This window comes from Canis lupus, chromosome 2, assembly GCF_011100685.1.
Source record: "Canis lupus familiaris isolate Mischka breed German Shepherd chromosome 2, alternate assembly UU_Cfam_GSD_1.0, whole genome shotgun sequence".
Classification (NCBI taxonomy): domain Eukaryota; kingdom Metazoa; phylum Chordata; class Mammalia; order Carnivora; family Canidae; genus Canis; species Canis lupus.
The window spans coordinates 4,061,999-4,078,881 of NC_049223.1; the positions used below are offsets into that span (position 1 = coordinate 4,061,999).

The 16,883-nt window shown below is 34.6% G+C and overlaps 1 protein-coding gene across 6 annotated transcripts in view; it reads right to left on the reverse strand.

Moving 5' to 3' along the window:
• CCDC7 (coiled-coil domain containing 7) overlaps nt 1–16,883 on the reverse strand; it is a 383,402-nt gene that overhangs the window by 31,460 nt on the left and 335,059 nt on the right. For 5 of the 6 annotated variants that reach the window (XM_038529714.1, XM_038529715.1, XM_038529711.1 and 2 more), the window contains one exon: nt 5,654–5,773. The exons of the other annotated variant lie outside the window; for it this stretch is intronic. In XM_038529714.1, the coding sequence (XP_038385642.1) occupies nt 5,654–5,773 (120 nt within the window). The remainder of the gene's footprint in view (nt 1–5,653; nt 5,774–16,883) is intronic. 6 annotated transcript variants of the gene reach the window in all.

A 16,883-nucleotide genomic window follows, 5' to 3' on the forward strand; every position in this document is an offset into this window, starting at 1 on the left:
CTGTAGAGGGAAATTAAAGATAATCTAAATAAATAAATTTAATGTTCATACATTAGAACTTATTTATTTGAAATATGACTGACATATGCCACTGTATTAGTTTTAGTAGACAACTTAGTAATTGATATATGTGAGTTTGGGAATCTCTTATGTCACCATCTTGAACCAGAACTCTTAGAACACTCATATTTTTTAAGATGACAATTCTTTTCAAATTGATATATAGATTCAATATAATCCCTATCAGTTCTTCAGGAGGTTTTTTTTTTTTTTTCAGAAGTTAACAACTTAAACTAAAATTTATACGGAATTCAAAAGACTTAGAATAGCCAAAACCATTTGTAAAAGTTCAATAACACTATAGAGATTTCACTTTCCAATTATAAATTTTACTATAAAGTGTTATCAAAACAGTATGGTAATAGCACAGTAATAGACAAATAGGTCTAAGGAACAGAACTGAGACTAATTATAGCTAATAGACTATTAGCTATAATTAGTAAACTCTAATTATAGCTAATTGATTTTCAACTAGTTACGAAGGCAATTCAACTGAAACAGGATTCTCTTTTCACAAATGTTTCTGGAACAATTGGATAGACACTTGCAAAAAGATGAACCTGAAACTTTACTTCTCATTATATACAAAAATTAACTCAAAATAAATTCCATACCTAAATGTAATAGCAATACTATAAAACTCTTAGAAAAAATAGAAAATCTTGAGATCTTAAATAGGCAATACTTTTTGAGATACAAGTTTAAAAGCATGATCCATAAAAGAAAAATTAATATATTGGGCTTCATCAAAATTCAAAACTTTTGACTGCCATTAAGAAAGTTAATACAACCTCTAGACTGGAAGAAAATATTTATAAATCATGTATACAATAAGGAAATTGCATCCAGAATATATAAAAAATTCTTAAAGTTTTAAGAACTTAAAAAATGGGCAAAAAACTTTTAAAGACATTTCATCAAAGAAATACACAAATGGCTAATAAGCACATGAAAAGGTGTCCAAAATCATCTTTCAAGGACATATAAATAAAAACCACAATGAAATGCCATTGCATATGCAACAGAATGTTTATAATCAAAAGGACAGACAATAGTCAAGTGATGGCAAGGATTAGAAGAAGTAAAAGCCTTCATTCCTTGTTGGTATGTAGGTAAAATGGCACAGGCATTTTAAAAAACAGTTTGGAATTTAAAAAAAATATTTAAACATAAGTTTACCGAACAACACAGTAACTCTACTCCTAGGTAGCCACCAAAGAGAAATGAAAACACGTCTTCATAAAGACCAACATGAAAATATTCAGAGCAGCATTCCTTAGAGCCAAAAAGTCAAATGAACCCAAATGATCATCAACCTATGAATGGATAAAGAATATATTTTACAGCCATACAGGAGAATACTATTCAGCAATAAAAAGAAATGAAATATGATACATTACTATATGGGTGAAGCTCAAAACCATGCTCACTGAAAAGAGCTACACACAAAACATCATGTTTTGTATGATTCCATTCATGTGAAATGTCCAGAAAAGGTAAATTGATAGACACAAAAAGCATGTTAGTGGTCACCTGGGACCAGAAGTGGGAAGTAACTTAACTAAACTATCACTAGGGATCTTGCAGGAATGGTGAAAATGTTCTAAAACTGAATTAAGATGGTGACTGTAGACCTCGGTAAATTTACTAAAATCCTTGACTCATACCTTGACTCATTTAACTAAGATGGGGCAAATTTTCTGATACAAAATTTATGACTCATTGAAATATTTTAAGAAAATAATTGCTAATCTGTACCTCTCTGAGGAACACATCTACCAACTAGAGTATCATGTTTCTGTAGTTGCTTGTGTTAGCCTTACAGTATCCACTCAAAGCACTCTTTTCCAGTTACTTCAAACTGCTCATTTTTCTCTACCTCTGACAGTAAGATTATGTCATTCATTTGTTTTTGTTTTTTTTCCAGCTTTATTGAGATGTATTTGACAAAAATATGTGTAGTTTTGAGGTATACAATGTATTGGTTAGCCTCTATTACATCACATAATAACCATATCCTTTTTGTAGTGATAACATTTAATACTCTTCTAGAACTTTCAAGCATGTAATACAGTATTGATAACTATAATCTCATCATGATGTACATTAGGTTCACAGAACTTATCATCTTCTAACTGAAAGTTTATACTCTTTGACCAATATCTCCCCATTTCCCCCAACCCATAGCTTCTGGTAGCACCACTCTACTCTCTGTTTCTATGAGTTTAGCTTCTTCTTAGATTCCATATGAGTGAGATCACATTGTAGATGTCTTTCTCTGTCTGACTTGTTTCACATCAGTATAATTCCTCCAAGGCATATCTGTGCTGGTGCAAATAGCAGGATTCCCTTCTTTTTTTTTATAGCTGAATAGTATAGTATTATATATATATATATATATTTAAAGTTCTATTATGTACTTTATATTTTATATACAAATAATACATAATTATATTTTATATATTTCTAATACTACATATAATAAAATAGTTATTTTGAATTCTTTGTAGGGTAAATTTTAGACCTCTGTCTTTGGATTTGGTACTGGAAGATTCTTATAATTCTTTGGTGGTGTTACGTTTCCTTGATTTTTCACATTCCTTGGAGTTTTGTGTTGCTATATTACATTTGAAGGAGCAGTTACCTCTTCCAGGAAAGAACTGCCTTTATTAGCCCTGCTAGAAGAAATCCTGAGGTTTTCTGGAACCTTGAATGTTCCCTCTTGTGGCCGAATTCTTAAGCTGTTATATTTTCTCTGGATTGGGAGCTAGCTGCAGAGTTGAGGGAGGTGTGGGTGAGACAATCCTGTCCCACAAGCCAGTTGGGGGATTCTACAAGTGAGGCTTTCCCAGCAGTTCATGGGTGGGCTTCTGGATGGGAGTCCACAACATAGTCAGTAGAAACTACATCCCTTTAATGCTCTCTGAGAATCATATCTGCCATTCTCCTGATCTCCCCTCACCCCACGATTTAGTACTCTAGATGCTTTGGTGGTGTCCTTCACAACTGGAAAAGCCTGATGCCCGCTCTTTCTTCCCCTGCAAAGGGAAAATCACGGTATGAGAAAGTCTCACTCGGCTCTACCTGCAGGGGACATGTGATGCAGGCAGAGTCTTATCCAATCCAATGTGTCCAAACTATTTTTCTGCTCCAACAGAAAAACTTCTTTTTGGGATTTTTGGAACATCTTATCTGGAAACCTGGACCTGCACAAAGCCTCTTGTCTATGGGTGACTGCCCAAGTCAGTGTTGTCCAGGTGCTCCCTGACCGTGGCCAAGAGGAGTTGGAACCATTCATGAGCTATTATTATAGAGTCCGCAGCTAGGATGGAGGTTTGTCTGCCTATTACCCTATGCACAGGTGGCCAGGGCTTTTCCAGATCATTTGGTGTTGATGCTGGATCCCCTAACTTTGACAAAGGCATTTTTGTTCATGGATAGTTGCCAAATTTTTGTTGTTGAGAATGAGGCGACAAAAACAAGAGACATCTTATGCTATGGTGATGCTGACATCAATTGCCAGACATTTGTGATAGTTTCTTATGCCTCAGCCTGCATTTCATCATAGGATCTCCCAACATCCTATTCATTTCTTTTTTGCCTGCATATTTTTACTGAGAAAATTATAATATAATTAAAATATAATTGAATGATGGAAAAGATAACTGACTGTGTGGATCATTTACTGCTATGTGCCTCTGTTATGTTTTTTTCTTTGGTATATTTCCGTAGGGGACTGGTGACTGTGAGGCCTATCCTATCCCTGTCTTGTATTCTGTATGTGTATGTGTGTGTTTTGCAGGAAGTCAGATTATAGGAGCTGCCTCTGAAAATGATTATAGGTCACAAAATTGTGATCTCTGGCCCCAAGGCCAAATTTTAATATGAATTTGTGAGGTTCTGGGAAAAGCATATGCATTTTTGCATGGGGTGGGTATTAAGAATTCCCTCCATTCCAATTGGAGAGAATGCTGTGGTGGATTGGTTTCAATAATGGTCTCAATGTATTCTTGACTACTAGTATTCATATCCTCCCATACAACTCTGGTCTTGGCTCTATGACTTTAGTAAAAGGAACAAAAGCAAATGCAAGCAGAGACTTCAAATGCTTGTATAATGCTTGGACAATGGGCTTGCTCACATGTTGTTCTCAGAACCTGAGATTACAACATGAAGACTCTTAAGCTAATCAGCTGAATTATGAGGGACTAGGGGCCAAGTCACATCTGTGTCCTTGAAAAGTTTGTTTTCTCTTAGCTCACAAACCATCCTTCCATAGTCTGCTTGGTGGTACTGGATCCAGGACTCTGATAGCCTATTTTTACTTTGCTAGTTAACTCCAAATTAGGGTTATGCAAACAAGGCATGCTAAAGAGAGACTCCAAGTTTAGAGGAGAAACAAGGGACTTGTTTCTGTCATTTGGCTACCAGTGGGCTTCCTGAGCGTTTCGTGTCTCTTTTCAGTCTCTGTGAACATCATCCCAGCAATGTTTCTTTATCTCAGGAGCAGAAGTTCTTTCCATGACATGGTCTGTAGTTTTCTCAATATTTGCAAAACAGTTTTATTTAAAGCTTCATCAGCTGAGACGCCAGCAAGATTCTCTCTTCAGCAGTATGTCTAAGAACCCTCCTGAGATACCAGCACCAACAAAGCTGCATCTTCTACTCAGAAGTCTTCATCAGCCCGAGGAGTGGCAACTTCTTCCTGACATTCCTCCATGTTATTTTAGAATTCTTTTAAGCTCTCAGCTACCTAAATACCAACTTTATACTTAATGAGTTTTTAGATTTTTGCTCTTTCTTCAAACAACTGGTGAGGTTTTTATTTCTTGATGAACCCCGACTATACAGCCTCATTGTCCCAAAATAACAGCTAGCCAATTAATTGCCAGACATGTGAGTGAAGCTATTAACCACAAGTGATCAAAGATGTATAAATTAGCCAGCCAAAACCAGTCATTGCTAACTCCTGAATCATGAACTTTAAATCCTGAATGACTATTTTAAGCTAAATAGTCTTGGGGTAGTTATGCAGTAAAAGGACATTAACAAATGTGGAAAAACATTTAAAAAGACTTAGATATGATTTAATAGCTCAGATGAACATACATTAAATGAACAAAAACCCTCTGGTATGGCTAATAGTTATGCAGAGAAAAGCATTTTTTCCTCCAATTGCTGGAGAAAATGTTAATGTTAGTAACCTTTTAGGAAAGTAACCTGGAAGTATCTTTTAACATTAAAAATCCTGGGACTCTCCCAAATAAATATAAGCATCAATGTATGTTCATGGACATACTGACGAGTGGTTAAAAGCTAAAAAACGTCAATTCCCTTTAATAGAAGAATGATTAAATAAAGAATTCTATACTATGAAATATTATGCTGTTAGCAAAAGTATAAACTAAAGCCATTTCATTTTTAGGCTTGCAAGGATTAACCTAAAATATTTCTGAATAAAAAGTAAGATACAAAGTGAGTAAAATGAAAAACCATACTAAAAAACTATTATAAGTAACTATATGCTTATTTTATACCATTGATGTGTGTGTATGTATACACACATATATATAAGTATATATATATATTTTACCTTGATTGTCAAAAGGTGATAAATTGATCACTTTTGTTGGGAATTTATTCATTGTGATGTTCTTCATAAGTAAATCCTGATGATGTGAAAACATATTTTTGTTCTTAAATAAATTCTTTCCTAAATTTAAAAAAATTTTAGATTACATGAAGACTAAATACTCATATGGTATTCTCCAAACACCATGTACTAATCTTTATTTACACATTTATAATGTTTTTCTTTCCACATTTTATTGAGTGGCCACTTGTTTATTGCTCTAGTTTGTATAAACTGTTTATTTTCTCTTCCTTGTCTTTATTCTATGTTCAGTGATAGCATCTTACTTATTTTAGTTCATTGAGGTATACTTACTATGCAAAAATTGCACATATTTAATGTATATATATTTTTATAAGTTTAAACATATGCATACACCTGCAATACCATCACCACAATCAAGATAATAAGCATATCCATCACCTCCAAAAGACTTCTCTTGTTTTCTTTTTTGGTATATAGTAAGAACATTTAGCACAACACTCCTCTCTTAATGATTTTTATTTTTTTTATTTATTTTTTATTTTTTATTTTTTTAATGATTTTTAAATACATAACACTGTACTGTTAACTATAGGCATGACGTTGTACAGAAGATCTCTAGAACTTATTCATTTAATATTACTGACTTTATGTCAACTGAATAACTACCCATTTCTTCCTACCACTAGCCCCTGGAAGCCACCATTTCATTCTCTGCTTTTGTAAGTTTGACCCTTTTAAAATTTATTTTTATTTATTTAAATAGACCCTTTAGTCTATTTAATTTTATTTTTTATTGAAGTATGATTAAGATATAATGTTATATTAGTTTCAGGTGTACAATATGATTCAACAATTCCATGTATTACTGAGCACTCATCACGTAAGTGTACTTTTAATACCCTTTATCTCTTTTACATCTCATATAAATGGAATACATTATTTGTCTTGTGACTGGTTTATTTCTCTTAGCATTAATGTATTCCAGGCTCATCCATGTTGCTGCAAATGGAAGGATTTCCTTCTTTTTCAATACTAAATAATATTCTACAGTACCTCTAAGTCACATTTTCACTTAATTTCACTCAGCTTTATTGAGATATAATTGACATATAGCATTGCATAGGTTTGAAGTGTACAATGTGATGACTTGATACGTGTATGTATTATGAAAGGATTACAATAAGTTAAAATCGATACCACCTCACATAACTAATTATTTTATGCTGAGAATATTGAAGATCTACTCTCCTAGCAACTTTCAAGTATATAATACAGCATTGTTGACTAAAGTCATCACACCGTACATTAGATTCCAGAATTTGTTCGTCTTCTAACTGGAAGTTTGTACCCTTTGACCAGAATCTCTCCATTTCCTCCACCCTGCAGTCCCCAGTAACCACCATTCAACTCTCTGCTTCTCTGAATTCAACTTTTTTAGATTCCACACACCAGTGAGAGCATACAAATGTCTCATTTCATTTATATACTAATCTCAAGCTCCATCCATGTCATCACAATTGGTAGAATTTCCCTCTTTCCTTCTATGATATTCCATTGTATATTTTATATCAAATTGTCTTTATATATTTATCTGTCTGTGGACATTTAGATTGTTTCCATGTCTTGAAGTATATATGAATATACTGCAGTGAATAATGCCCCAGCAAACACAAGAGTGCAGATATTGCTTTGAAAGGGTGATTTTATTTTTTTTGAATATGTACTGAGAAGTGGGATTGCTAGATCACATGGCAGTTCTATTTATAATTTCTTTAAATATTTTATTTATTTATTCATAAGAGACAGAGAGAGAGAGAGAGGCAGAGACACAGGCAGAGGGAGAAGCAGGTTCCTCACTGGGAGCCCAATGCGGGACCGATCCCCAGACTGGGATCATGCACTGAGCCAAAGGCAGACACCCAACCACTGAGCCATCCAGGTGTCCCTCTATTTCTAATTTTTGAAAGAACATCTGTACTATTTTCCATAATAGTCACATCAATTTACATCCCACCAATATATAAGATTTACCCTTTCCCCACATCTTCACCAACATTTGTTACCACTTGTTTTCTTGATGATAACCATTCTAACCAGTGTGGGATGATATCTCATTGTAGTTTTGATCTGCATTTCCTTGACTAGTGATGTGGAGCATTTTTTCATGTACCCATTGGATATCTGTATGTCTTCTTTGAAAAATGTCTATTTGTATCTTCTGTCCTTTTATAACAGCATTGTTTAGTTTTGGGGTTTCTACTATTCTTCCCTCTCCTTCCCCTCCCCCACTCCTTCTTTTTTTGCTACTGAATTGTATAAGTTCCTTATATACTTTGGGTATTAACTTACTATGAGATAGATGGTTGGAAAATATTTTTCCCATTCTGTAGGTTGCCTTTTCATTTTGTTGATGGTTTCTTTTGCTGATCAGAAGCTTTTTAGTTTCATGTTCCACCTGTTCTTGCTTTTGTTGCTTGTGCTTTTGATATAATGCCCAAAATATAAGATCAATATTAAGGAGCTTTTTTACTGTATTCTTCTAGAAGTATTGAGGTTTTGGATCTCACATAAGTCTTTAGCCTATTTCAAATTAACTTTTGTTAACCCTAGAAGATATGGGTTCAGTTTTATTCTTGCATATTGATATCCAATTTTGTGACATTATTTATTGAAGAGAATATTGTTTCTCATTAAGTATTCTTGCCTCCCTTATCAAATATTAATTGTTTATATATAAGGATTTACCCAGGCTCTTTTCTGTTCCACTGGTAGATGGTCTGTTTTTATGGCAGTACTATCCTGTTTTAATTATTATATTTTTGCATAGTTTGAAGACAGGAAGTGTGATGCCTGTAGCTTTGTCCTTCTCTCTCAGGATTGCTTTGGCTATTCAGGATCCCATGTGGTTCCAAACAAACTTTAAGATTGTTTTTTCTATTTTAGGAAAAATTTCATTGAAATACCAACAAGGATTGCATTGAATCTACAGATGGCTTTGGGTAGTATCAACATTTTAAAAACATTAACTTCCAATCCATAAACCTAGGATATCATTCCATTTATTTGTGATTCTTCAGTTTCTTTCATCAAAATATTAAACGTTTTAGTGCTTAGACTGTCACACACCTTGTTTAAAGTTATTCTTCAGTATTGTTTTGATGTTATTGTGACTGAGATGGGGTTTTTCTTATTTCTATTTCAGATATTTCATTATTAGTATATAGAAATGCAACTGATTTCTCTATGTTGATTTTGTATCCTTCAGTTTTACTGCCTTCATTTATTAGTCATAACACTTTTATGGTAGAATCTTTAGGATTTTCTCTATATAAGATCATGTCATTTGCAAACTTCACTTTTTATTTTCCAATTTGGATGCCTTTTCTTTTTCTTGCTTAATTGCTCTAAGATTTCCAGTACTAAGTTGAATAGGAATGATGAGAATGGGCACCTTTTTCCTGATCTTAGATGAGAACTTTTCAATCTTTTGCCTATGGGCTTGTCATATATGACCTTTACTATGTTGAGATATGTTCCTTCTATACCAAATTTATTGGGAGTTTTTATCATGTAATATTTTACAACTTTGCCAAATGCCTTTTTTTTGTATCTTTTGAGATGATTGTATAATTTTTACATCATTTTGTTAATGTGATGTATCACATATAATGATTTACATATGTAGATCCGTCATTGCATCTCACGGATAAATCCCAATTGGTCATGGAATATTATCTTCTTAATGTGTTGTTGAGTTTGTTTTGCTGGAATTTTGTTGAGGATTTTTGTATCAGTTTTCATCAGGGATATTATTTATGAGGCTTGTAGTTTTCTTGTAGTGTCCTTTTCTGGCTCTGGTATCAGGGTAATGCAAGCCTTGTAAAATGAGCTTGAGAGAGCTTCTTTATCTTTAATTTTTTGGAAGTGTTTGAGAAGGTTTGGCATTAATTATTCTTCAAATATTTGATAGAATTCACTAGTGAAACCATCCAAGTGTGGATTTTTCTTTGATGCATGGTTTTTGATCAATGATTAAATTTCCTTATCATTATTGGTCTGTTCAGATTTTTTATTTCTTTAAAATTCAGTCTTTGTAGTAGATGGTATATTCCAAGGAATTTATCCATTTCTTCTAGGTTATCCAATTTGTTGGTTTAAAATGATTCATTGTAACCCCTAATCTTTGGATCTTTGTAGTATCATTTGTAATGTGTATTCTTTCATTTTTCACCTTTGAATCCTTCTTTGTCTACTTAGTCTAGCCAAAGTTTTGTCAATTTCATTGACCTTTAAAAAAAAACAACAACACTTCTTGGGGCACCTGGATGGCTTAATGGTTGAGTGTCTGCCTTTGGCTTAGGTTGTGATTCTGAGGTCCTGGGATCGAGTCCTGCACCGGGCTTCCCACAGGGAGCCTGTTTCTTCCTCTGCCTATGTTTCTGCCTCTCTCTCTCTCTCTCTCTCTCTCTCTCTGTGTCTCTCATGAATAAATAAATAAAGTCTTAAAAAAAACCCCAAACGCCTTTTATCATTGCTGACCTTTTTATTTTTCTGTTTTTATTTCCAGTCTGGTCTTTGCTATTTCCTTATTTGTGCTAAATTTGGGCTTAAGTTTTTTCTTCTTTGGTAGTTGAAAAGTTGTTTACTTGACTTTTTTTTTTAATGTAGATGTTTACTCCTATAAACTTACCTATAAGAACTTCTTTTGCATCATCAAGTTTTGGTATATTATGTTTCTATTTTCAATTGTCCCAAGTTATTTTTTCATTTTACAGTTTATATATCCTTTGTCCTATTGGTTGTTTGTGTGTTAATTTACACATATTTGTGAATTTTCCAGTTTTTATCCAGTTATTGATTTCTCATTTCATGCTACTATAGTCAGAAAAAAACACTTGGTAAGATTTCAATCTTCTTAGATATCTTAAGACATGTTTTATGACCTATCATAATATCTCTCCTGGAGAATGCATGTGTGCATTTGGAAAAGAAAGAGAATGTGTATTGTGCTGCTGTTGTATGTAATGCTCTATATGTCTGTTAGGTCCATTTGGTCTAAAGTATTGTTCAAGTTCAACATTTCCTTATTGATTTTCTGTCTGGATGATCTATGTCTGGATGATATTGAAAGTAGGGTATTGAAATTTACTATTATTGTATTATTGTTTATTTCTTCCTTCATATCTATTAGTATTTTCTTCATATATTTAGGTGTCTGATGTTGGGTTCATAAAAACTTATCACTGTTACATCCTCCAGATGAATTCATGCCTTTATCAATATATAATTATTTTTTTTGTCTCTTGTTACTACTTCTGAGTTTAAGTCTATTTTGTCTGATACAAGTATAGCCACCTTGATCTAATTTGGTTTCCACTTGTATGGAATATCTTTTTCTATTCCTTCACTTTGACCCCACCTGTGTCCTTCAGTATTCTTGGCTTCTCTGTCAAGTATTAGTTAGCCATATATGAATGGGTTTATTTCTTGGCTCTCAATTACTGTTTTATTGGTGTGTGTGTCTGTTTTTATGCTAATACCAACTGTTTTGGTTACTATATCTTTATAACATAGCTTGAAATAAGAAGGGGAGATGTACCCAGCTTTGTTCTTTTTCAGAATTGGTTTGACTATTAAGGTATTTTGTGATTCTATATAAATTTTAGGTTTCTTTTTCCTGATTCTATAAAAATGCCATTGAAATCTTCATAGGAATTGCATTGAATCTATAGGTGGCTTTGGGTAGTGTGGGCATTTTGATAATATTCTTCTAATTCATGAACTTGGGATACTTTTCCCATTTATTTTTTTTCTTTTTCAATGTATTTCATTGGTGTTTTGTAGTTTTTATTTTTATTTTTTTATAAATTTATTTTTTATTGGTGTTCAATTTGCCAACATATAGAATAACACCCAGTGCTCATCCCGTCAAGTGCCCACTTCAGCGCCCATCACCCAGTCACCCCCACCCCCTGCCCACCTCCCCTTCCACCACCCCTAGTTCGTTTCCCAGAGTTAGGAGTCTTTCATGTTCTGTCTCCCTTTCTGATATTTCCCACTTATTTTTTCTCCTTTCCCCTTTATTCTCTTTCACTATTTTTTATATTCCGCAAATGAATGAGACCATATAATGTTTGTCCTTCTCCGATTGACTTATTTCACTCAGCATAATATATGAATATATTTTACTTCCTGGGTTAAACTTATTCCTAAGTATTTAAATCTTTAATGCTGGGCAGCCCTGGTGGCTCAGCGGTTTAGCGCCGCCTTAAGCCCAGGGCCTGATCCTGGAGACCCAGGATCGAGTCCCACACCTGGCTCCCTGCATGGAGCCTGCTTCTCCCTCTGCCTATGTTTCTGCCTCTCTCTCTTTCCCTCTCTATGTCTTTCATGAATAAATAAATAAATCTTTAATGCTATTATAAATGGGATCATTTTCTTTATTCCTCTTTTTTTCCCAAAGATTTTATTTATATATTCATGAGACACACACACACACACACACACACACACACACACACACACACACACAGAGGGGTGGGGCAGAGACACAGGCAGAGGGAAAAGCAGGCCCCATGCAGGGAGCCTGATGTGGGACTTGATCCTGGGACCCCAGGACTATGCCTGGGCCAAAGGCAGGCACTAAACTGCTGAGCCACCCAGGGATATCCCATTTTCTTTATTCCTATTTCAGGTAATTTGTTGTTAGTGTATACAAATGCTACTGATTTTTGCATGTTAATTTTGCATCCTGCAACTTTACTGAATTCCTTGATCTAACTTTTTTTTTTTACAAACGTAAATTATGACATCAAAAACATAAAACATGTTATGTATGCCTAGGCAGTTTTTTCAACACTTGAATATATTTTCCCACTGTTTTGTGGCTTGTAATGTTTTTGCAGAGATTGATTCTAATGCCTGAGAGGATTCCCATTGTATGAAATATTTTTCTCTTGTTGCTTTTAAAATCTCTCTTTGTATTTGATTTTAGACAGGTTTATTATAATGTGTATTGGCAAATATTGTTATGGATTGAAATTTCGCAGTGATTTCTTAGCTTTGTGAACTTGGATATTCAAGTATCTCCCTATATTTGGGAAGTTCTCAGCCATTATTTCATAAGCTCTACACTTCTCCTTCTCTTCTTCTGGGATTGAATCATTCATGTATTAGTTAGATTATTGGTGTTCCACAGTTTATAGTCTTAATTCTTTTTAATTTTCTCTTCTTTGTATAATTTCAATATTATCTTCTACTTTACATATATTTTCCTCTGCTGGATCCACTATCAACTCTGGAATTTCTTTTTGATTTTTCTTTATGATTTCTATCTCTTCATTCAATATTTCTTTTTGTTTGTGTATTCTTTTCCTGCTTTTGTTGAGCTATCTTTCTGTGTTTTCTTGTAGCTCACTGAGCTTCATTACAACAGTTATTTTGAATTCTTTATCAGTTAAATTGTAAATCTCCATTTCTTTTGGGTTATTGAAAAATTATTGTATTTCTTTCATGGTATCATTGCATTAAAAAAAGTCACCTTCTCCAGGTTTACTGACTGGCTTTCAGAGAGAAATTCCTTCTGTCAGCCCTGTTAGGAATTCTAATTTTTTTTTCAGACCTTTTCTATGGGTATGCCTGCTCCATACTTCTTGTTCTCTTTTGTGGCAGAATTCTTAAGCCTTCTTCCTGTGCTGTAAGGACAGATTGGATGCTGAGAGCCTCCTTTTTGTTTTTCTTATAGCAATACTGAGTGCTCAAGTTAACGGTTTCTTCCAGATCAGCTTTCTGTGAGTGTTCACTGTCTGTCAAAGCTGACCCTTGCTGTTGGAGCATGCATAGGCAGCCAGTCACAAGGTGGAGTTTATGTGGGTGAGACACATCGAATACTGGAGTTGACTGTGGGCCAGTTTTCAGGGGATCCACAGGTGAAGTGTTTTCAGACCAGATGTATGGGCCTGCTGATGGAGTTCTTGACACACTTAGCAGTCACATCCCTTTTATACATTCAATTCTGAGCCTTGGCAACTGTTCTCTCAGCCACTCTCTTCCCTCAGGTCATGCAGCTTATGATTCAGTCTGGCTGACCCAAGAGAGAAATGGGTCTTTTTTTTTTTTTTCTTTTAAACGGTATCCTACATAGCTAGAGAAGCTGGGTACTCACTCACATGCTCTCACTTTTTCCCATGGGAGAAATCTCAGGATGAAAAGGGCTCAAGAGAGCCCTGAAAGTATGAAGTATGTTGAAGTATGAACACGAAGTATGTTGTCCTGCAGAAGGAGTAGTGTAGGTAAGATCAAACTATTCCTTTTACCTTCCACAATGTATCCAATCTCAGATTTTATTGTTGTTCTAACAGTGTTCTAGAACTTCTTTGCTGGACTCCTGTATTTCAACAAAGTGTCTCTCATCTGTGGATAATCATCAAATTGTTTTTTTTTTTCCCAAAGGGGAGATGGTAAAACAAACAAAAAAACAAACAAACAAAAACCCAAAAGAAAACAACCCCCCCCCACAAAATTCCTGTAATATTGATGTCATTCATTACTATAATCCTTCTTTTCTCTTGCCAAATATTTTAAAGGAAATGTCATTTATTACTTTTATTTCTATGATATATCATATTATGTCAAAGTCCGTTTTAGAAAGTTTTCTCCCATCTAGTTCCATCCATGTCGATGTAAATGGTAGGTATTCATCCTTCCTGATGGTTTAGTATTCCACTATATATGTATACTACATCTTCTTTAGCCATTCATCTGAGGAAGGACATCATAGCTCCTTCCACAGTTTGGCTATTGTGGACATTGCTGCTAGAAACATCAGGGTCCAGGTGTCTCAGCTTTTCATTGCATTTGTATCTTTGGGGTAAATCCCCAGCAGTGCAATTGCTGGGTCGTAGGGCAGGTCTATTTTTAACTCTTTGAGGAACCTCCACACAATTTTCCAGAGCAGCTGTACCAGTTCACATTCCCACCAGCAGTGCAAGACGGTTCCCCTTTCTCCACATCCTCACCAACATTTGTTGTTTCCTGTCTTGTTAATTTTAGCCATTCTCACTGTGAGGTGGTATTTGTGGTTTTGATTTGTATTTCCCTGGTGGCAAGTGATGTGGAACATTTTTTCTTGTGTCTGTTGGCCATGTGTATATCTTCTTTGGAGAAATGTCTTTTCATTTCAAATTTCTACCCATTTCATGATTAGAATGTTTGTTTTTGGGTATTGAGTTTGATAAGTTCTTTATAGATTTTGGATACTAGCCCTTTATCTGATATGTCATTTGCAAATATCTTCTCCCATTCTGTAGGTTGTCTTTTAGTTTTGTTGACTGTTTCCTTGGCTGTGCAGAAGTTTTTATCTTGATGAAGTCCCAATAGTTCATTTTTGCTTTTGTTTCCCTTGCCTTCATGGATGTATCTTGCAAGAAGTTGCTGTGGTCAAGGTAAAAAAGGTTGTTGCCTGTGTTCCCCTCTAGGATTTTGATAGGTTCTTATCTCATATTTAGATACTTCAACTATTTTGAGTTTATCTTTGTGTATGGTATAAGAGAATGGCCCAGTTTCATTTTTCTGCATGTGGTTGTCCAATTTGCCCAGCACCATTTATTGAAGAGACTGTCCTTTTTCCAGTGAATAGTCTTTCCTGTTTGTTGAAGATGAGTTGACCATAGAGTTGAGGGTCCATTTCTGGATTCTTTATTATGTTCCACTGATCTATGTGTCTGTTTTTGTGCCAGTACCATACTGTCTTGATGATTACAGTTTGTGTCTGGAACTGTGATGCCTCCAGCTTTGGTTTTCATTTTTAACATTCCTTTGGCTATTTGGGTTTTTTTTTTTTTTTTTGTTCCATACAAATTTTAGGATTGTTTGTTCCAGCCCTGTAAAAAATGATTATGGTGTTTTGTTAAGGATTACATTGAACTGTAGAGTGCTTTAAAGTATACATATTTTAACAATATTAATTCTTTCAATCCACGAGCATGGAATGTTTATTCATCTGTATGTGTTTCAATTTCTTTAATAAATGTTCTGCAGTTTTTAGAGTACAGATCCTTTATCTCTTTGGTTAGGTTTATTTCTATGTATCTTATGGTTTGGGTGCAATTGGAAATGGGACTGGTTCTTTAAATTCTCCTTCTTGAGTCGCATTATTAGTGTATAGAAATGTCACTGATTTCTGTGCATTGATTTTGTATCCTGCCACATTGCCAAATTGCTGTATGAATTCTAGCAATTTGGAGGTGGAGTATTTGGGTTTTCTGTATACAGTATCATATCATCTGTGAAGAGGGAGAGTTTGATTTCTTTGCCAACTTGAATGCCTTTTCTTTTTGTTGTCTGGTTGTTGAGGATGGGACTTCTAGACTATGTTGAACAAAAGTGATAAGAGTGGGCATCCCGTAATGTGCCTGACTTCAGGGGAAAAGCTCTCAATTTTTCCCCATTGAGAATGGTATTCATTGTGGGCTTTTCATATATATATGGCTTTTAAGATATTGAGGAATGTTACCTCTATCCCTACACTTTGAAGAGTTTTAATCAGGAATGGATTCTGTATTTTTTCAAATGCTTTCTCTGCATCTATTGGGAAGATCATATGGTTCTCATCTCTTCTTTTTTTGATGGGATTGATCACTCTGTTTTACAAATGTTGAACCACTCTTGCATCCCAGGGATAAATCCCACTTTGTCATGGTGAATGATCCTTTTAACGTACTCTTGGATCTCATTGGCTAGTGTCTTGGTGAGAATATTTACATCCACGTTCATCAGGGATATTGGTCTGTAGTTCTCTTTTTTTAGTGGGGTCTTTGGTTTTGGGATTAAAGTAATGCTGGCCTCATAGAATGAGCTTGGAAGTATTCCTTCCATTTCTATCCTTTGAAACAGATTTAGTAGCATAGGTATTATTTCTTTTTTAAATGTTTAGTAGAATTCCCCTGGGAAGCCATTTGGCCCTGGACTCTTGTTTCTTAGGAGGTTTTTGATGACTGCTTCAATTTCCTTGCTAATTATTGGTCTGTTCAGGGTTTTTAAATTTCTTCCTGTTTCAATCTTGGTAAGGAGTAGGTTTCCAGGAATGTATCCATTTCTTCTAGATTGCCTGATTTGTTGGCATATGGTTGCTCATGTTTTAAAAATCATTTGTATTTCCTTGGTATTGGTTGTGATCTCTCCTCTTTCAGTTGTGAGTCTATTAGTT